The sequence below is a fragment of the Vicugna pacos genome, chromosome 29 (genome assembly GCF_048564905.1).
Source record: "Vicugna pacos chromosome 29, VicPac4, whole genome shotgun sequence".
Taxonomy (NCBI): Eukaryota; Metazoa; Chordata; class Mammalia; order Artiodactyla; family Camelidae; genus Vicugna; species Vicugna pacos.
The window spans coordinates 1,416,283-1,436,912 of record NC_133015.1 but is presented as its reverse complement, the minus strand read 5'-3'; the positions used below and the strand labels follow the sequence as shown (position 1 = coordinate 1,436,912).

Sequence of the window (20,630 nt, the reverse complement as noted above, 5' to 3'; positions counted from 1 at the left end):
GCCCGGCTCCCCTCCCCACAGGCCTCAGGGTGCTGTCCCCTCCTGACCCTCCCAGCAGCCTTCAGCTGACAGAAAAGGTGGTTTCCGGGTCCCTTCCTCCACAGGAAGAGGAAGGTGAGACAGTGTCCAGGCCTGGACCGTGAGAAGTTGAGCTGGGATTTGACCCCAGGGTCGGCCAGCCGCAGACTCCTGCTCTGAGGATGAGGAGGATGGTGGCCTCCGGGCTGGCCTGTTGGGCTCTCGGCTGCGGGTTGGTGACTTGGCCCAGCTGCTGGCCCCCAGAGGGTAGGACCCCCGGTCAGGACCAGTCTCCAGAGCAGGCCTGCTGAGCGTGGGGACGCAGACGCCACCACGGCCTCAGCAGCCTGTGCCCTGAGGCCGCCTTGGGCACCGGTGTCTCCGGATGGTCGAGGAGGTGCTTGTTGTGGTGGGATGCCCTGTGCCGTGAGTTGGCAAAGTTCTATTCCCCCAGAGTTTGTAAGCAGCTGGTCCTGGGAGGGCCTGCTCTCAAGGCACGGGATGCAGGCTGCGGGACCACGGGAGACAGCGATGCAGACCCAGCCCCTCAGAGGGCAGGGAGGGCCACAGCTCCTAGGGGACCAGATCGTGTGGGGGACAACAGCCCAAGGGGACTCCCATTTGTGGGGACCATAGCCCACAGGGGGAACAGTGGCATCTTGCAGGCAGGATGGAAACCCAGGGCATCCACCCCGAGCCTGGAAGTGGTCAACAGGTGCAAGTGCAAGGTCACTTCTGTTCTGCCTTGGTGCCGGGCCAGGAGCAGTCCTTGCTGCGGTCGGCCATACAAACGTGGAAACGAGTGAGAGTGGAAGGCGGGGAGGACAGCAGCTTCTCCCTTGCTGGGTGGGGCCCAGTGTTGTCTGGGATGTGCCTTATTGTAGGTGGGGAAGGGGCCCCTATGAGTGAGCATCACCCTCGCCCCCACCTGCTCCCTCTATGGCCACCAATGCCTAGGATGATGTCAGCCTCGTGCAGGCAGTGGCCTCCCTAAGGACTTGGAGATGAATGTCCCCCAAGTAGGGGGTGGACTATTGCTTGATTGCAGGGGACTAGGTCAAATGTGACAGCAGTGTGGCCATAGAGGGGTGTTCCCAGGAGAAGGGGTGCCAGCCATGTGAGGCCTGCTGCTAAGCCTCTCCTGACACATAACCCTTGCCATCGCATTCCCAGGTCCTGTACGCCACCTGCAGGTGACCGCTGTGTGAGGACCTGCCCTGCGGCCCTCTGCCCAGCGTCCGTCAGCCCCAGGTTACATGGTTTGGAAATGTCCTTGTCCCAGTGGCCTCCATGAAGGATCCTGGGGACCATTTGTTAGGTGGGTGGGCTAATAGCATTTCGGGGGGCAGACCATGCTCAGGGTGCTGTGGTTGTGTTAGAGGTAACGGGACTGGGAGTTGGGACCATGTTATCAAGCGGGTAGGGCAGGGGGTCGGCAGGTATTGAAGGGCCTAAGAGAGCGACGGCAGCAGACCTCAGAGTTTGAACGTCCTCTGCTCCCGCTTCTACTGAACTCAACCCCTGCCCACGTAGCTGACCCTCCACCACCATGGGGGCCAGTCCTGCCTGATCAAGGGACACCTTCCAGGGGGCACCCAGACCCCTGCCCCATCTTCCTGTGGGGTCTCCTGGGCTGGGCGCCATAAGCCTGGGGATCCCCATGACCCCACCGCTGAGTCTGTTTAGGGACTGTCGACTGAAATAAAACCACACAACGTGAGAGTTGTGGGGTAAGTTTTATTGGGGGTCAAATGAGGACTGCAGCCTGGGAGACAGCACCCCAGAGAGCTGTGAGAAGCTGTTCTGAGGAGGCAGGGGAGAGCAGGGTGTTACATGTGGTTTCAGTGAAGAGGGGGTTGTGTGTGCAGTCAAGCACACACATAGGCAGAGGCTAGCTCCTCATCAGGGAAAGCAGTTGTCACCACTGATGAATTTAGTGTTTTTCTAGATTGGAGGAGACACAAGAATTTAGGCTCATAAAATCTCATGAAAACATCTATCTGAAGGCCTGTTCCACCAGTGTTCCCAGAGCACAGAGCGCCTCATTCCTGACCTCCATCCTGAAGTCCTTTCAGGGTGTGTCGGAGGTCAGAGGCTGCAGTGGCTCACAGTTGAATCCAAGCAGAGTTAGTTGGCAGTTGGCAACATGATCCAGTCCTTGTAGAGGCAGATGGCGAGTGCCAGTCTAGTTAGCAGGATGCTCTGTGCATCAGAAAGCCTGGGGCTGCCCCTCCCAAATCCCCCCAGATCCTGGCCCCCTTGCCCTTCCCCACTCTCCCCAAGGCAGCCAGGTGTGCAGGCAGGTGAGGCCTCAGCTCCTCTCAAGCGCTCGCAGGTGCCCTTCCAGCAGAGGAAACCTGTGAAGCCCTCAGAGTCCGCTGCCGCTGTCTGTGCCTCCAACACAGCCAACATCGGGGGTCCTTGGCCACGGGATCCATACCTTCCCTGTCCCCGTTGCAGTGACAAGCCTTGTCCTGATGGCTGCAGGGATGGTCCATCACTCGTCAGATGTCTGTCTGTGTCCCGAAGTCCCCAGGCTCTGCCCTCTCCCTGCTTGAACACCAAGTTAGACTCCTTTGCTCCCCAGACTGACCCCAGCCGCCCCCCACCCCCCACAGGCCCTCCCCCTGCCCAGGGGCAGGTCCCCCTGCAGTTATGCTGCTTCCAGCTGAGCTGAGTGGCTTTGGGTTAAGCAGTGAGCAGGCAAGAGAACAGCAGGTGTGGAGGGGGCAGCACCAGGGTGGGTGGTGAGCACCCTGGTTGCCAATCCCCCCCGGAAGGCTGATCTTGTGGCCGGGCCAGATCGGACTGGTGCCGACACCTCCCACCACCCCTCTACTAGTCTCATTCCTTTACGTTTTGGAAAAACTCCCAGTGTTACAATGTAGTTTCTTTTTCCGTTTTAGGGAATTTTCTCTCTCTTTTGACAGTTTTGTTTGCTAGTGTTTCTTTCATGTGACAGAGGAATGGTTTTGTTCTTTGGAAAGGCTAAGGGAACCAAATGAATATGACATTTAGGTCTAGGGCCAAAGAGAAATCAGTTTCTTCCTACCACCAGTTATGCTGCGGGCATGAAAAGTGTAAAAGTGGAAAACAGTCACCATTGAATACAGATCTTTAGAGTACTTCGTGGCTCATTTGGCCAGAATAGAAGGAGTTACAGAGAAACAGGAAAGACAACGCCTAATGTTTTCTGGAAAAAGATGGCTTTTTGTACAGCTACATACTCTATCCCCCACGTTCTTACATGTTGCTTTTATGGAATAAAAAGTTGAGTGTGTAAGTATATATATGTATATTTATGTATAATATATATTGTATAATATGTGAATATAATATTGATATATTACATGATTATAATATATGAATATATTATTGAATGTGTATATTGAGTGGAATATATATATACACACATATATATACCATTGAGTATATCACAGTAATTAATGACCATGAAGAAAATTAGTTTTCTCAGATAAAAATATTGTATGAATAGCTTTCTTTTTGGAATACAATTTTCAGAATGTTTAACCGTAATTACACCACAAAGTGCAGGTTGACGGATGATTACACAGATCTTAGGAGGAGTGATAAAGACCACTATCAGAAAGTCTAATTGCATTACATTCATTCTAGATTAGACAGTTTGGTCGTTGTACAGTTTATCAGTTTGTAGCATGTTTCATAAGAGTAGTAAATTGACTTTTCCAAGGATGTATTGTGCTTGAGTGTCCTGAGGGTGAAAGGAACATTTATTAACTATGTTCCCATGGCAAGAATATCCTGTAGGAATTGCATTGGACAAAGTAGTTGAATTCCAGCTTTTCTTTACTGTGATTTGTATCTCCTTTTCAGATTTGAGGGAGTTTTGCATGTTTTTCTTGGCTCAACATCTGACAGGTGCATTGTCCAGCCTTAGTTTTTATCCCTTTCATTATGGAATTGTTGCTATTTAATAGAAATTTCACACACGGATACAATTCTTCCCAAATACATCACACCAATAGCTCATTTTTTACATGATGAATAGAAACAGTACTTCCCAGGACTTGTGAATAGTAAACACTGTGACGGGCTCTCTAACAAACTAACTTACTTAGACTGATGTCTTACTGCTGCCCACTGAAATTCCGTGTGTGCTGTGTTCTGCCTCTTTAGTTTTAAAATTTGCAGTCATTCCCAATGTGTGAAAAGTTTCTCCTCTCAGAAAAGTGCACATGTTCATTCATTTTTAGGGGTAGACATTTAGCCAGCCACTGAAAGTAATACAAAACTAACGCAAAATACAATCATTCACCACAGGAGTTTGGATTTGTTGAATGATATGTAAACGTACTGGCATAATTCCTGCCGCAGCAAAGCACCATAGAAGGCGACTTGTAACAGGGTGACATGCTCGTGCATTATCAGAGAACAGCTACTTTGAGCTGAGATGGTCAGGGGCAGCTATGTGACATTTCTGGGAGAGTAGAACCCAGATGGCCACCTAGTTTGTGGGCATGTAGAGACCAAGGGGAGTTGAGGAATATACTTAGCAACATGAATGTAGCTGGTTAAGGAAAGTGAAGAGTTTGTCTTAGCTAAAGTAAAGGAGCTACACAGCGAAACAGTGACATCTGATGACCAGGGCACATTGCATTGTGGAGGCTCTTAAAAAAGAAATTTTTGTGAAAAGCAAATCTAAAGATCCATTGAAACTCATTGAAGGTTTTTGAGTAGGTGAGTGGAACAGCAGAATTCTGACTTAAGATAAACTGAGAGCACTGCTTACTAATAATGTCTTCCCAGGATCATTCATGAACAGAGTTTCTCCAAAAGGCTCTCCTAGGTCAGATAAATGGGGAAAATACTGGGTGTCTGTACTGTGGGTCTTCTCTAAGACATTAATATGTTAATGGGCATTTTGATGTCCTAAAGGAAAAGACAGCATTTCCCAAACCTATTCGACCATGGGACACTGTCTAGGAAAACGGTGCGGGGACCGCGTTTCCCATATACTTGTGCCAGTCTGACTATGAACTGATATATGTAAGATGGGGACTGGTCTGTAATTTTAAATAACTCACTTGATTTACAGCTTAATTCTTTGTTCCCAAATTGGTAGCCATGCAAGGTCTCTCTCCGTTTTCTCCATGAGTGTGTCTGTTGTTTTGAGTCTTCTACTGCCAAGGAGTTAGGAGGTGGTGGGTTGTGGAATGATGCTTACCTGGCCCTCTGTGTCATCTGTGTACGCTGGGCGCCTGCTGAGCTTTTCTAGTTGTTGTCTGGACCTGGGGAGCTGGCCTGGACAACTGTTGCTGGGACATGTGTCATCACGTCCAGTGACTTTATTCCTTCCCTACTGTTCTCAGATTGATGGAATCATTTCACTGATCTGTTCCATGTTGAGGTGCAAGAAGTTCTGTGTGCCTCTACCAGGCTCTGTCCTAGAGATGCGATTTAGCTGTTCTGTGAGGGCTTCCTGATTTCTCTTGGTTTCTATTCAGAAAATGGTGCAAATGTCCTATACGCCTCATTGTTGGGGGCTTTCCCCATGAGATTCCCACCTGAATCTTAATGCCATGAAGTGTTTTTGTTTCCTGCAAAACTGAATGTTTTAAAACTCACAGGCAACAAACAGCTCTGTTATTCCTCATATTCTTGTGTAACTTCTGTTCTCTGAGGAAATGATGTGTCTCTTAAGACAGCTTAAGACAGGGGGTAAGATAGAGGCAAGAAATAATGGGGGGGGGAATACGTGATTATTTCAAAGATACTCCCTACCAAACTTCTTAATACCCTATGGAAAATGCTGGTCTAAAGAACGGAGGGTTAACAATTCATGAAGAAGAGTAGGTGTGTGGTAGGAATGCCGTCTCAGGTTTTAAGTATCGTGTGTGGTCGATGAGTCACAGCCCTCAGTAAGTGATGAGTAACTCATTGTCTTTGTGGTCCTTCATGCAGTCCTGCCCTACATGGACTCTTGAAAAGCGTCTTGCTGTTGGGAACTCTTCCTCCACCATATGAAGAAGGCCGGGCTAGCTTGCTGAAGAGATGGGGATCCACCTTGAGCCAGCACCAAGCAACAGACACGTGAGTCAGCCCCAGCTGAGCTGCCCGTCGACTGCCACTGCAGGAAGTGACCTTAGTTGAGACGCAGACTCCCCAGATGAGCCTCCACCAAGGTGTTAATAAGGGCCATATGCAACTAAAGTGGTTCTCTAATCCATTTTTATTAAATGAACATAAACATGCAGAATAGAGGAGGAAGAAAAGTGAAACAGTATGTGAGGAATAAAGATAGAGCACAGGAAGGGTCGCATGAGATTATGGCCACTCCTCTTCTTCTGGGACTTCAAAAATCGTGGACAGACAAGTGCGTCGACCTGTGCTGGATGGGCACTTGGCCTCGTACTGCCCTTGTGGGTTTGTGTAAATGACTGCCACCATCATTCGTGTTGATTCCAGGCATCCTGTTGTCACTGATGAATTCAAAAACAGTTATCTTAGTAAAGCGCATTCTCAGGTACTAGACTCAACTAAATTCCTGATTAAATAGATTTTCCTAAAGATTTGCTCAAAGCAGTGAGATGAATGTCATAAAACCAAAAACTGTCAAAACTGCAAAGGGGTTGGGAGAGGCTTATAGCTCCGTGGTTCAGTGCGTGCTTACTGCCCATGAGGTCCTGGGTTCAAGCCCCAGTACCTCCATTAACATAAAAAACAAACAAACAGACAAACCAACCTAATTACCTGCCCCCCCAAATTCAAAGAGTCTCATGATTCATGTCCCCAGGTGCTGAGTCTAACCTCATTCATGAAATGGGCGGCGGCCAGTTTAGCTGTGGTGCCTTGGGCTCAGACCGTCCTAGCTCAGGGTTCTCAGAGGAACTTCTCCTGGCCCTAGTAATTGCTTTTTTACAAATTTAGTTTCCATCCATGATTAATCTTGACAATAATCTTAAAATTTAGATGTTGTTTTTATTCACATTTTAAAGATGAAGGAACTGAAAGTGAGCTAAAATAGCTGGCCAGAGGTAACACAGCTGGTGAACAGGGGCCCAGGAGCTGACAGTCTGGAAAGGTGATTTCACATCAAACCAAGTCCTTTGTTTCTGTCTGGTGCAGGTTCTTGTCAGCCTGTTTCAGAGGCACTGGAACCTGTGGTACCTCATGTGCCATTAAGCAGGGAAAAAGGGGGTGGGGAGTAAACAAGGCAGTGCTCTGGGCCCCTCACTCTAGTTTCAGCCTGAGCACATCTCATATATGTGAGGCCCATTTGAAGTTTTGTTTGGAAAACTTTCCAAACACCGTAGTATACCCTGATGTCTCCTAGTGCTGTGCTAGCAGCTTCTGCTGTCAGGCCTGCCTTATCCTATCTGTGGTCTCATGACGGTGTGAAAGCCGCCCTGACCTGAAGCAGGTGGAAACCACTGCTCTTGGATGTGATTTGGGCTCCAGAACAGCACTGAGTGTCTCCCATGAGCCCTGGCAGCCTTGCTGCCTTTCTCCCCAAAGCCAGTCACATGCTTCCCACACCCTGCAGCCTCCTCCCTGGTACTAGTGACGTCACCTTCGTCAGGAGTGGCCGCGCGCCCTCCCCAGAGGGGAGGGGTGTCTTCTCCCCAGAGCTGGAGGCGGTTCTCGAGGAGGAACTGGACCAGAGAAACCTGAAACACATGAGGGCGAAACGGGGTGTTTTCCATACGGCATCGTTATAACGTCAGTTCACACCTAACTCGTGGAGCTAAAAACTAAGAGAATTCTGAGGAAAATCCGGAGTTGATTGAAAAATGAGTCTACAAATCAGTTTTCTATAAGAAATAGTGATACTTTCAAGAGTACTTTGGGTACAGATTTTAAACCTTTTAATCAGAGGGTTAAAGTTAGAATTTGTGGCCTCGTTCAATAGCGAACATTTTTGTAACGACGGTTACATCTTTAAAACTAGGACAGTTTTCAAGTGACCCATGAAGGATGCTTGAGGTGAATCTGTGTATTGTCTTACTGAATTTCATTTGTTCATTATTGTTTCATTTTCTCCAGTTTCATTGAGATAAGTTGACAAACATCTTACGAAAATTAATAAAGCATCCAATAGACAGAAACTTGAGAAATTTACTTCTTAAGTGAGGAAATATGTGAGAGTTCAGAAGCAGAGATTTGTGTGATTTTTCTTGGGAAGGAAGGAAGCAGCTGGAGAGGAGACGTGTCTGTCTCCACTGCCTCGTGTCATGCTGGTTGTTGGGTTTAGCTTGGGGCAGAGCTGTGATCTGATTCGGCCTGTTGTGGCTCTGTTCGGATGTTCTGGAATGTTTTACTAGTCCCCTCAGCCTGCAGTGGGGGTGAAATAGGAGTCTAGTGTCCTTGTGAAGGACCACAGCTGGCAGAGGAAGGCCAGTGTGTGTGGAGCCGTGGGTGCTCATCTTGCCCAAGCCGCCGCGATGTGCCAGCAGTGAGCAGAGGAGCTGGGTGGTGGTGTCATTCTGTGATGATGAAACGATGGAACCTTCGCCGTAGTTCACACTCCCTCAGTGATTAGGCTGAGAGTTGAGCCTCGGCTGCCAGACCCCAAAGCTCAGGTTCTGTTCTGTCCCATCATCCTACTCTTATCACTCTGTGGTTGAGTCTCCTGGATGGGAAAGGAGAACTGCCTGCACTGCTCTCAGTTTCCCATGTAACAACCCACCACATCCCCACACCCCACCAGGTCAGTGACTCTGCCCCTCCAGGGGAACGTTTTTAAAATGTGCACTTTAACAATCTGGTACATCACGGTTAGTATTTCATGTTTGAGGTTCAAAGTGGGGACCGTGCCCCACAAGACATGAAAATGAGAGGTCTCCTTACCATTTTTGTCAAGTCCTCTTGCAAGTGTGAGCTGTTGGCATTAGGTGGACCCAGAAGGCTTGGGGCGATGCACTGTGCTAAGTTATATGATGTCATGTGATTGAAAGTGGAGTGATGCTCGATGTTGTGGAGTGCTCCGAAAAGGTGTCTCAGGAGGTCAGCGTTGGCCTTTGGCAGCTTGTCCAAAAGTCTACAGACAGAAAAATGCACTTTTAAACAAAGCATGTCATTTTGCTTAGGAAGTGGAAATACAGAGACAGAGAACCGGGTACGTCTTTGTGAACCGTGCACACAGTCCTCTCTCGCTGAGTTCTAAGCATGAATGCATACAAAAATGTTGCATTGATTTCAATTTCTGGACCAGATCCTAACTTCTGTGGTTGATTAAGTGTTTGAAAAGTTAAGATCATTACACTGGCAGATTGGTTCTCTAGCGTCTCTGTTTTGACCAGTGGATTTCATCTGCAGCCGTTCCGTGTCTTCAGCAGGTGGTAGCTAGTCTGGAGTCCACATTAATAAGATTAGGATGAAAACAAGAATTCAGTAACGGTTATAATGCCTGCATCTGTTTTTCAAGCGCCTCCTGTGGGTAGCAAATGCAGCCCTTTGAACACTGGTCATGAGTTTAGTAGACAGAGCTGTGAACTATGAGCTGATGTTTTCCTAAGAGGGTGTTGGTTGTGTTTTCGGGGTGTGACCGTCATTACCTCCTGATTGCAGTTATTTTTTCCTCTGGTTTTCCGTCATCAAGGATTCTGAGCCATTTGTCGAGGAGACTTGCTGTGAAAATCCCGCCTTCGATGTTCTGAAGGAAATCCTTCCGCAGATTAAAAAACACATATATTATTATGATAAATACATATTGGAGAAATAACAAAGAAAACATTAAGTTGAAAAATTCTGTTCAGGCCTCACTTTGTTCACAACTGCCAGTTTGTGACCCAGGCAGAGCTGGGCTCTGACTACAGACTCGCACACCCAGAAGGAGGGGCTTGGACTCTCTCCATCTAAAATTAGAAGCATCACAGCAGAGTCTGGACGGCAGTGAGAGTGGTGAGAGCCCCCGTCCACCAGCTGGGCTTTGCTCCCTGTGTCCACGTCAGCACCAGGCCCAGCTGGCCCTGTCTGGTGCTCACCCACCCCACATCCTGTGAGCGTCTGAGAAGCAACGCGCTCGCCCATGTTACTTGTTTACTTCACGCAGCGCTTGCTCTTAATTCAAGGAAGAGAGGTTCTGATGTAGAACACACACCCCTCACACTCTTGCACACGTATTACAAGAGAGCTGGGCTTTCTGACGCGAGGTGTGCCTGCTTCGTGGGGAAAAGCTACTCATCATAGCATCAGTCTTCTTTTTTAAACTGTATAAAAGTTCAGTTTGCAGCCTTTTAAGCAGCAGATGCTAAAAACATAAAAATCCCCAGTGGGTGGTACCTGCATGTTCCCCCTTCCAGCTCCTTGAATGGAACATACCCTCCCAAATAGGACACTTAAAATTTCGATACATTGGAACTTCAGGCCTCTGAGTATCAGGGCCAGAGGTACGCAAATGTCAGCTTCCTACGTGGGGGCCTGGAAAATGTGTCAGTTTAGAGGGCTGGTGAAGACATTTTTTTCTTTAATTAAAGTATGGTCAGAGACAATAGGTCAGTTTCTGTTGTAGAAGCCTTTATGTCACAGAAATGGGCCTATTTATGAAGTAGTGATTTTTTTCCCCTTGTGAGCAAGGTGGTAATTGCGTTGTTTCATGTATGTATTGATGGAGATTCAGGGGAGTGAACCCAGGACCTCGTGCGTGGTAAGCATGCGCTCTTCCGCTGAGCTGCACCCTCCCCACCCCTGAAGTTGCCATGTTTTGTGCCAGACTGGGGGAGTTTCTGCATCACCGTGGTGGTTCGACAGGCACACCGCGCTGGCGCTGGCCTCGCTCCACGGCCCGAGGCTTCTCTTGGTAGGAGCTTGTCCAGAAAGTGCCTCTGGGCAGCTGTGGCGCCTGCAGTGCGGTCGGCGTTCTCCTGCTGCAGTCCTTATGGAGCTGCTGTGTGCGCCAGCCTCTCTCCTGAGCACTGCCGACGGAGCAGCGACGGCAGGGGACAAGGTCTCTGTCCACTCATCCTGTAGTGTGTGCTTGGTGTGCGGCACCTGCTCTTGCCATTAGGGCTTTTCTCCGTGTTCCCTCTGGAGTGACCCCAGTGTATTTGGAGGGAGGAAGCTCTCCAGCTGTGGCTGGTTGCAGGAGTCTGGAAGGGACAGCAGGGCCTGTGCCTCATGTGCACAGACTCCCTGCACTGGGGGCACGTGTCTCCTCCTTCCTGGACCCTGTGCTGTGGATGCCACGGGTGAGGCTGCGTGCGTGAAGCCTGAACACGACTCAGGCAGAATCTGCCGAGGGTGTTGCTGTGGGACCTCTGTGTACAGACAGTTTAATGGCAAACTCAGTGTGGTGCTGATAGACACTCATTTCTGGTTTAGACCAACTCTCTGGTTACTTGACACATGGTATTATCACCGCCAAGTTTGCAAAGTCTGATTCCCCATTAAGAGCAGTCAACTTTAGGAAGCAAGAGCGTTAGGAGGGTCTAAGACGTGTACCCACGAGTAGCCAGCCTCGTGCTAGTCTGTGCTTATAATGGAAAACAGACGAGAGCCTCACTCTTCCTAGATGATGGGGTTAATTCCATGTGCACTGAGATACGGCAACACTCATCTTGCATTTGCACAGCTAGTGTGTAGTGCTATAGTGCGAGTGTGGTAGGGGTCAATCCGAAGTCATTTCTGAACTGTTGCTATTTATCCCACAATCAAATTATGATCCAACATTAATAGGAGACAAGGAAAGACCAAATGTAATGGCATTTCTAAGATAATTTTCATAACCTGTTTGTAGTCATTACTACATTAATATACTTTCGTTCAGAACTGATAATAAATACCAAGATGGATTCATTAAATCCTTTTTCTGTTCTGTGAGTCCCTTTGTAGAAATGTAGCTGGATACCTGACTTAGGTGTATAATTTCAAAATCAATGTATTTCTTCTATAAATTCTTTGCATTTTGAGATCTTGAAACTAATTTTGACTGCTGCACCCACTTCAAAAGGCAGATTTATGAAATGAGGCTTGTGGTAGGAGCTGCTTACCATGGAAGTCTAGCCACGGGTGGTGGGTGAGAAACATAACAGACATGAACAAGGGAAGCCAAAGGCGGGAAAGGAGGTGACAGGAGGCACACACGGAGCCGTGCTCCCTGCACTAGCTTCAAAGTAAGTGCATTAGCAGACGGCGGAAGGGAGGACAGATTTCAGTGGCCTTACTGAGCATGTTTTGATTTATTGTAAAGTAGATGTTTACTTACTTGATAAACTTGTATAAGTATTTCCAAAAGCTTACTGTGAATTCTTTTTTGGAAAGTTCGGCTTCATTAGGAAGGCGGTAAGGGAGTCCTCAAAGGCGGAAAGCTTGTTTTGGGACATTCTATACAGGTGTGTGCTTTTGCATTTGTTACTTAGTTTTGTATTTGCATGGATTGTTCAGGAGTGAAGATGGGGAGAGGGTTGTGATGAAAAAGGAAAGTATACCTAGCATGGGGTTGCTAACACCCAGAGTAGTTTCCTTAAATTTTGACTTTGTGTGGTGTTCTCCAGTTTCTCAGATCCTTCATCTAGGATGCCTGTTGCTCTTGGGCAGTCATGATGAAGGACGCCTCCTAGAGTTTCAGAGTCACTGTGTGTGCGGATAATGCTAGACGTTTCCCTACCTTTAAGACGGATGCCAGCACCAGGATGGACTCATCCTCCATGTTTACTGTGTCCCCGGAATCCAGCCTCTGCTTCAGGGCCCTGCAGGATGTTTTACTGGCATTTTTGAGGAAAATGCGCTTTGTGAGTGGCCCTTTCTGACTGAGAGTGGAAAGCATCTCCTAAAGGAAGGAAAAGAAAATATATGGCATTTCCTATCTCCCAGCCCAGAGCACACGCTTCTCCTCTATTGGAGAGACTGGTGGTGTGTGAGGGCCCAGTGCTGGAGCTGGAGGGACTAAAGCCAATTTAGAATTTTTTTCAGTGTCTCTACATGTATTTTCTACCCAGCAATCCATTTAACATTCATACGCTGAAACATTTTAAACGCTTGTTTAATCAGATTTTCCTTTTCAGTGAATGTACACTGTGAAGTCAGACATCTCTGCTTTGAGGCCTTTGTAGAGTCACCCTCTCCTTTCCAGTCCTGCCTCATTCTTCCCTGATACAGATGCTCTTGCCCAAGTATGGACATCTTTGCCTCATTCATTTTCTGTGTGTTTGTACCCCTTTTGGTGACCGTGTACCCCAATTCTGCTTTCTGTATTCCTCGCCTCTTTGAAATTGGGCTGAAACCCCTCTCCTCCCCTCTGGGTGCATCCGCTGCTCATCAGTCTTTCCTGTCCTTTTGCTGTGTGGCCTGCAGCACAGACAGGTGACAGGTGCTGGAGTCAGGGAATCCAAGGAACCTGGAATCTGTTATATGCTGTTTATGTGACCTTGGGCGCAGCACATAGTTTACTGAGGCCTTTTTGTTCTTCCTTTTTGAGGATGGTGATCATCACAGCTACTCTAAATTTGCTGTGAAAGATGCAAGGACTGGGGTAAGCGGTAACATGTAACTAGTATGATACATTTCTTCATATCTAGCATAAAATTTCTGACATCTAGTGTAGTGCTCTGAGAAACACTGAATGGTGAATAAATGTTAATGCTGACATTTTGGTATACAAATTGAACAGAACACAGACCAGACTGTGTGACTTTCACTTGACACCCTGTCAGGATTAAGCAATTCATATTTGCCAAAGAATGAGTCTTTGTATACTTTAACCCTCGTGTTACAAATCAAATGTATGTGAGAGCTGAGCTGTAAGATTGAGTAGACTCAGATGGAGGAGACTTGAGACTAGTGTGCAGTTCAAGGAAGGAGACGAAGAGGGATGATGAGGGTGACGGGGACTCGCAGCATTTCATACCCGCAGAGCCTGTTGTAATGGGTCTGAGCAAGTGGATGTAGCTCTTTGCTGAAACCAGTGGAATGAACAAGAGCAATTTTTACTGCTGTATGTGCTTTCTGACTCTGCGGTATTGACATCAGATTTTATTCTCTGACATAATACGAAGAAACCTTCTCAGCCAAAGGTAAGGGCTGTCTAAAGAATGCTCCACTTGGTGATGAGTTTGGATGAGAACACGTGACCTGTGAGTGCTCCCCTTGTCAGGAGGGCTACAGAAGATCAAAAGGAGACCCACCAGAACTGGGGCGGGCAGCTTGTCGTCCACACACACTTCCCCCAGTGGAGCTCCAAAAAGCTGTCCTCGCTTTGCAGATGGCAGAGGTGGGCGCTGGTTGTCCTGGCGAGGGCGGGGGCGCCGCCAGCAGGCCCAGTTGCTGACATAAGTTCTCTTAGCTGTTTCGCGAAGTGAATGTAATGAAGAAGAGAGATTATTAGTAGTAATAGTTTAATTCACTTAACCTTATTCCCACTATTTCCATGTTACAGCACCTTTCTTGTCACAGCTAGAAGCGAGAGAAACTGAGTCCCTTGTATAGAATTTCCCGCATGCTGACATTGGCTACTTGGCTTCTTGTGGTGTGCATGTGTCCTCCTTCCCCAGGCCCTGCAGACTGCTAGTGAAGCCGAGAGGCTTGATCAGTCTCCGGGGTGACTGTCCCAGTGACAGCGCTTCCCTTTACAGCGCTCTCTCCTGCCTCTGCCCTGCGTCGTGGGGGGTCACTTAAGCTGTAGTTACACAAGGTTCACAAGGTTCCTGACAAGTATTGTCAGCAGATTCTAGTGTCAGATGTCACTGTAAACGCTAAAAAGTTTGATATTCCCTAAGAAGCAGAGTGTGGTAATCAACGTACTTCTGTAAGAGGTTTCCTCCCACTCTGAGATTTTTCTGTTTGGCTTTCTGAGTAGCCAACGACGGTCAACCTCCTCCCATCGAAAGGGTCTGCCTTTCGTGACACAAGCTGCCTGGCCCTAGAATCCTCAAGGCCACTTCAGCCTAAGGCCATAACGGAATCCAGTTCAACTCCATAACTTTGCACCACTGGAATTCTTCCATTGCAGCTGCATCTAAGTCCTACAGTCATCTGACCACCTCCCATGAGGGTCTGAGATGCTGGACCAAACACTGGGACAAGTACGATGTGTTCCCAGGCTGGAAAAAGCTCATGTGTTATTAAGACACACAGTAATGAACACACACAATTTTATGTAGGAAGAGTTCCAGGGAGACACAGAGAAGGGCAGTCGGCCTGGAGGAATGAAAACAATCAAAAACTGAACCTTCCTAGACATGAGTTGGGTCTTGGTTTCAGACATTTAGGGTTTCTCTGAGCTTGAGCTTGGGTGGGTACTGGGTGCCCCCCTATACTGTCCCTGCACCCCTACATGGAGAAGCAGCTCTGCATGAGTCTGGTTTCAGGAGCAGAGATGTGGGCCGAGAGAAGACACCTGAGGGAGGGAAGGAGCTCACCTCTCCCCTGCTGGCTCCTGGCTGGGTGCCTGGGCTTAAGGACGAACTGGCCTTGGGTGTCTGGGGACCTCTTCTCCAAGAGGATGGCCTCCAGGAGGGCAGAAGGAGAGGCGGAGTCCTCTGGTCCCTGTGGCAGGAGCGCAGTAGCTGGAAGGTGGCTGGTTTTAATGCCAAATGGGTGTTCGTGGCCTGTGTGGAGATAAAGTAAATATGGATTCAGGCTGCTGGCGATGGGTGTGATCAGACCCACCTTACCATGAGCGTGGGCAACACACTGATGTGGCTGCTGTTCTCCTAGGGGCTCTGGGCAAAGAAGTCTGTGCCTCCTGAATGAGCATGAAGTGGGGTGACCTGAAGGACCCCCTGCAAAAGCCAGGTGCCCAAGCAAGAGTTTGAGATGGAAAGAGAAAGCTGTTCTCAGACACGGTGCTTGGCTTGAATGTGTAGCTGTGTCAGTGTGTCGCACAGCGTTGACTTCCCCTGTGTGTCCCTCTGAGGGTGCTGCTGGCCTCCTAGTTCCTGCCTTGACAGGTGCACTAGGTCTGTATGTCTCAGGCAAGTTACTGGCCTCAGATCCCTCCTTTCAACCGCTTGACCCCACTTAGACTCATAAGGGCCAAAGTAATTCCTTAATAACAATTGGTGCTTAATGTTCTTTACAGAATGGGGCTGTGTGTGTGAGGAATTGCTATGCTCTCTGTCGCCTCACGCACGTCAACTCAACAAACAGGTTATTCATTTTGTCAGCTCAGTAGCCAGAGCTGCTCAGCAGCAGCAGGGAGGTTTGTCTCTGAGGTTCCCTCCCACTGCTACCTTCCCCTGAGGGGGCCCTGCCGGGGAAGGATTAGACATGACGCTGCAGGTTGTTGGAAACTCAGAAGCCAAGTGCAGATCAGTGTTTACAGAATGGAAAACTTGGCAGGAAGTCACTGGGAGTTGCCAAGTGATTTGTTTTGCTCGTTTGTGCTTTAGTATCTTTGGCTCCATGGAATCCTCAAGGCCCCTGTGCATTGATGTGGATTTCATTTTTAAAGAATAGAACGAATGTTCCTTGTCTTCGAGTTCAGACTTATTGTTGAATGTAACTTGGGGAGCTCTTGCCTTTGCTTTTCATGTGGTGCAGATGCAAGTTCGGTGCTCTGTTCAGAACAAAAATCATAGTGACTTGCAAGTTTTAGTACAAAGGAAGCTTCCATGACATCAATAAAATACAAGCAACTGACCAGGATTGAGAATTCAGAGCGTGTGAAAACTGCCCGCGGAGCGACTGCTCAGGTGTCATCATGAATGACAGGCTCTTAGGGATTCTTAGAGCAGCCGTGCTGTGTGAAGCCATCCTCAGGCTACAAGTTGTCACATATGTTGATTGTATGTGATTAATGCCTTTTATTTAAATATACCTAAGTATTCAGTTTTTTTCACTTTATTGCTGACTAACATTTACAAAGATGTCGACATTAAAAAGAATCATGTATAGTTGAGGGGACTTGAGTTCTCAGCTGTGTATTGGTGACCCCATATATTCTAAGACTAGGAATGTACATTTCATAGGAAAAGCTTGGTGGTTTGGAGTTTCCAGATCATTTGAAAGTGTACTTGAGATCGCTAGAAAGAGAGTAATAGCCCCGTAGGATTTTTTAATAGATTTAAAAGAAAGAAAGAAAGAAAGATACTGCCTGTAAGATGGGGTGCCCTAGGTTTTGTAGCAGAAGTCACGGTTCCCCTGACTGTATTGCAGGGTCTGCTGCAGACCCTGTCCTTCCCCTTGTTTTAATCCCTCTATTTTCACGGACCACCCTGCACAGACTTCCTGATCCAAGGAGAGGTGTCATTATGTCAGCTCATTTGCTCTAGTAACTGTTTTAGGAGAAGTGTGATCTATTTATTGAAAAGCTCAAGGGCAGTGCTGGTGAAGTCAGCTGGGGAAACAGCCAAGTGCAGGTGCTTCAGGCCTCGAAGACTTGAAGCGTCTGAGTGTGATTATGTCAGTTTTTCTTCTCTGATGGTGAGAAAAGTTTTGGGCATGAAGGAGATACTCACTAAATACTGGATCCATAGGCACAGCTGGATCTTAGAAGATTCTTGTAAAATAGAGGCTACTTAGTGGTTAGGAAGTGGAAGAGAGAACTTGAACACTGGAATGTGGAAAATAACGTGTGAGAAAAGATACTCTGATTTGTGTTGTTTTCATGCCTATGTAATGAAGGAAGGAAATGAGTAAGTAAATTAATAAAGGTTTTCGAGGTAGCTGTGTTTGTCAAGTAAAAAAAGTAGTGGGGAAAAATTCCCTTTCTGTCCCCAACTAGACTATAAGCTGGAGAAAGAAGAGATGTTATCCATGCCGTAGAGCAAGTGCCTGGGGTCATTGAATAAATGTATGAGTGAGTGTTGCATGAGAGTTTCATTGTTGAGGGTACTTAAGCTTCAGGCTGACTGTCACGTTGAGACTTGAGGGTTAGTTTTTTATGCAATCAGCCCACCTTAGGTTTCCCCTGACACTTACCAATGAGTGGGTATGAGGCGTTTTTCTTGCCAGCAGTCACCCACAGCTGGTAGTCTTTCTCAGAGCCCTTGGGAACAGAAAAGAACTATGTGTCACTGCAGATCTTTCCCAGTAGGTACTTGAACACATTCCTTTAGCATTCGTTATGTTCCCAAAAAGGAAGAATTTGGGCTGTAGAAATGGTATTTCATCCAGGGGGGTGAAACAGTTTTTGAGTTAACAGTCCTGATATCAGTACTAACTCCTGGTCCTTCTTGCAGCCTCCAATAGTCCATGTGAGATTTTTGTCTCTTTTGATAAAGGCTGAGGATCTGTGGAACCACAGTGCAAACAGCCCTTTCCTTTGTGGGCGGTCCATGACATAAAAAATCACAGGAATGCCCCTCCACTATGAACGGAAAGTCTAATCTCAAGAATCCTCCCTTTTACTGTCTCCAGACTCCTTAGAGAATGTTAGCTTTTCCTTTAAACACCCCTGCCCAGACTAGCATGTCGTCCAGAGCCACGTACTCTGCCAAGACTGTTCTTGAGCAAGACAAACTTGAAAGGCAGCATCGGCTCAGCAGCTGGGAGCAAAAGGAGGGAAATGCCCAAGAGGGCTGGAGACGGGAGAGAAATGTCTGCCCAGTGGCTTTGGTGGCGCCCAGCCCCGTGCCATGGGGACAGGAGACAAGGACTCTGACCTAGAGCACAAGTGAGACGCAGAGAATACTCTCTCCCAGCAGAATGACTGCCTAGAAATGCTGGAAATCCCATTGGACACAAGGTTAGACCATAAGGGCTTCTGCATTATTGTAGAGAGTCCTCTACGGGAAGGTAAAGCAGAACGTGTGTGAAACAGTGCTGGTCGCAGGTCCTGTGCTTGTCATGTCTCAGTAGCAGGATGTTTTCCCATTTACAGAGAATCGTATGTAAGCAGGGGTGCGTCCTTCAGTTCTGTCCATCTGAACGTCAGTCTCCCCCCCGCCTTTTTTCCCTTGCACAGCTTCATCCTGTAATGAAGCCGTGTCTTTCACCAAAAGCGTTTTACGAGTGACAGCAGACATAGCAAAACATAAAGGAGCAGAGACTGGAAGGCAAGACAAGGTGAAAGCGCTGTGTACACGCACGTCCCCAGATCCATGGTCTTACCACAACTGGTTTCCTTTACCAACAGACAAGAGGCATTAGCCGCCGCCTCTGCAGGACCTGCCTCAAGGGGATGTGGCTTCTAGGCAGCGATCCTTATGCCAAACTTACAGCAAAACAGCTCATGTAGGATTTATCATAGCAAGATAGAGTCCTCAGGTGACAATCAGGAGTCGGGGTATAGGGACAAAGATATAGAAACAACAGTCCAATAGAGTAGGGACTATCTGGAGTCATGGACATAGTATACTGTCTGGTATATAATGTACACAATAAAGAGGGTGTTATTAGTTCTCTAAAGTTACCGCCTGCATTCGTTATGTTATCACTTTGAACTCGCACAGAATTTTAACGGGAATACAAGACTAACACTGTTGTGCAGGCTGATAATCCAGCTCTGCTGCTTTCAGTTTCTAAATTCAGGGGGACAGAATATGACTTACCTGTTTGTAATAGTCCGCTGTCTCATGATGGGAGATACACCACACACACACACACACACACACACACACACACACACACACACCCGTGTCAAAAATAAAATTTGGTTTCTAAGTAAAAAGAACTTGCAGGTAACTTACAGTGATTCCCAGCTTTGACAGTGAGAGGTTGATGACATCATTCACTGTGTGTGTATTCAGTATTTTTATTGTTATAGACTGTTAAAAAAATGAGAAACATTGCTCTAAATTAAAAAAAATTAAAACAGGTGAGTAGATAATTACTGTAATATTATGATCTATATTCTACAGGCAAAGCTTGCATTGAGGCAGTGACACAGTGCAGTACATATAGAGCCCAGCCCCCGATTATAACTGACTTTCATTTGTTTTTGTAACACGAAGCTAGTAAACAGCATTCCAGTAAAATAGGTGTTTCTTTGAAAGGATTTGTGGGTCACAAAATATAACAGCTTAAGCTAGAAAGAAAGCTGAGAATTCCAAGAGGGCACACGGGTTGTCCCGCAGCGCATCACAGCTGGTTCAGTTAATGACACGGTGGGGACATGAGTGGTCAGTGTTAAATTTGCTGAAACTTGGAGCTGTCTGGTGGGTATATGAGAGAATATCCTTAAGTGTTTAAGGATATTGGGCCATGGTGTGTCTATGATCCTCAAATACTTAGACACATACACGTACAGAGTGTAGTAGAGGGGACAGCAAGAAATCAAGCAAAACGTTGCTAAATAGGTTTATGTAGGTAAAGGGTATTTGGGGTGATCTTTTGCATATTGTTTTCACTTTTGTGACTTTTCTGCAAGTTTGCTATTTTTGCAAACATTACATCACAGGAAAAATAAAAACTGGAAACAACCCAAACTACAATTATATAAGTGGTGGTACATTTAGAAAACAATGTTTAATTCCAATAGGAAAAACCTGCTTGTGAAAATCACTCTATTACCAGCCAGTGTAGTTGCTGTTAGAAGGACCTGGAGACATAGTACGGACACTTCACAGGCACTGTTCTTCCCATGCTGAAGCGCTGTTGCTGTGGTGGGCTCTCCTTGCTTCATCTTGCCTAGGGCCCACTGTTTATATATGCAGGGACACACTTTCCCAGGGAAATCCATGTTCCCACATAGTGCTTTCTAAATACTCCCTCCTCCCCTGCCCTCTCTTCCTTTCTCCCTCCCATTCCCCTGT

At 47.2% G+C, this 20,630-nt stretch overlaps 2 protein-coding genes and 1 long non-coding RNA gene across 3 annotated transcripts in view; 1 reads left to right on the top strand and 2 right to left on the bottom strand.

Moving 5' to 3' along the window:
- Positions 1–20,630, top strand: part of LOC116277790 (adhesion G protein-coupled receptor B1-like) — a 155,173-nt gene that overhangs the window by 111,836 nt on the left and 22,707 nt on the right. The window contains exon 11 of the mRNA XM_072951702.1: positions 5,962–6,090. Coding sequence (XP_072807803.1) covers positions 5,962–6,090 — 129 coding nt within the window. The remainder of the gene's footprint in view (positions 1–5,961; positions 6,091–20,630) is intronic.
- Positions 6,212–14,195, bottom strand: LOC102543115 (rho GTPase-activating protein 20-like). The gene is made up of 6 exons (XM_072951701.1): positions 14,121–14,195; positions 12,605–12,766; positions 9,555–9,664; positions 8,848–9,037; positions 7,571–7,667; positions 6,212–6,479 (listed from the first exon to the last, which is right to left on the bottom strand). Exons 2-6 carry the CDS (start codon positions 12,761–12,763, stop codon positions 6,325–6,327), a joined length of 711 nt encoding a protein of 236 aa, XP_072807802.1. The 5' UTR covers positions 12,764–12,766; positions 14,121–14,195; the 3' UTR covers positions 6,212–6,324.
- On the bottom strand, positions 15,340–20,038 carry LOC140690173 (uncharacterized). The gene is made up of 3 exons (XR_012065346.1): positions 19,566–20,038; positions 17,857–17,923; positions 15,340–15,542 (listed from the first exon to the last, which is right to left on the bottom strand). It is a non-coding gene; the product is annotated as an uncharacterized lncRNA (long non-coding RNA).

Excerpts from the sequence above, each read along its gene's own strand:
- LOC102543115 (XM_072951701.1), bottom strand. The coding sequence starts at position 12,763 with ATGCTTTCCACTCTCAGTCAGAAAGGGCCACTCACAAAGCGCATTTTC. Across the intron at positions 9,038-9,554 it reads AAAATAACTGCAATCAGGAG|ACTTTTGGACAAGCTGCCAA; the intron begins GTAATGACGGTC and ends TTCTGTCTGTAG. Across the intron at positions 7,668-8,847 it reads AAGAGGACTTGACAAAAATG|GTTTCTCTGGTCCAGTTCCT; the intron begins GTAAGGAGACCT and ends CATGTGTTTCAG.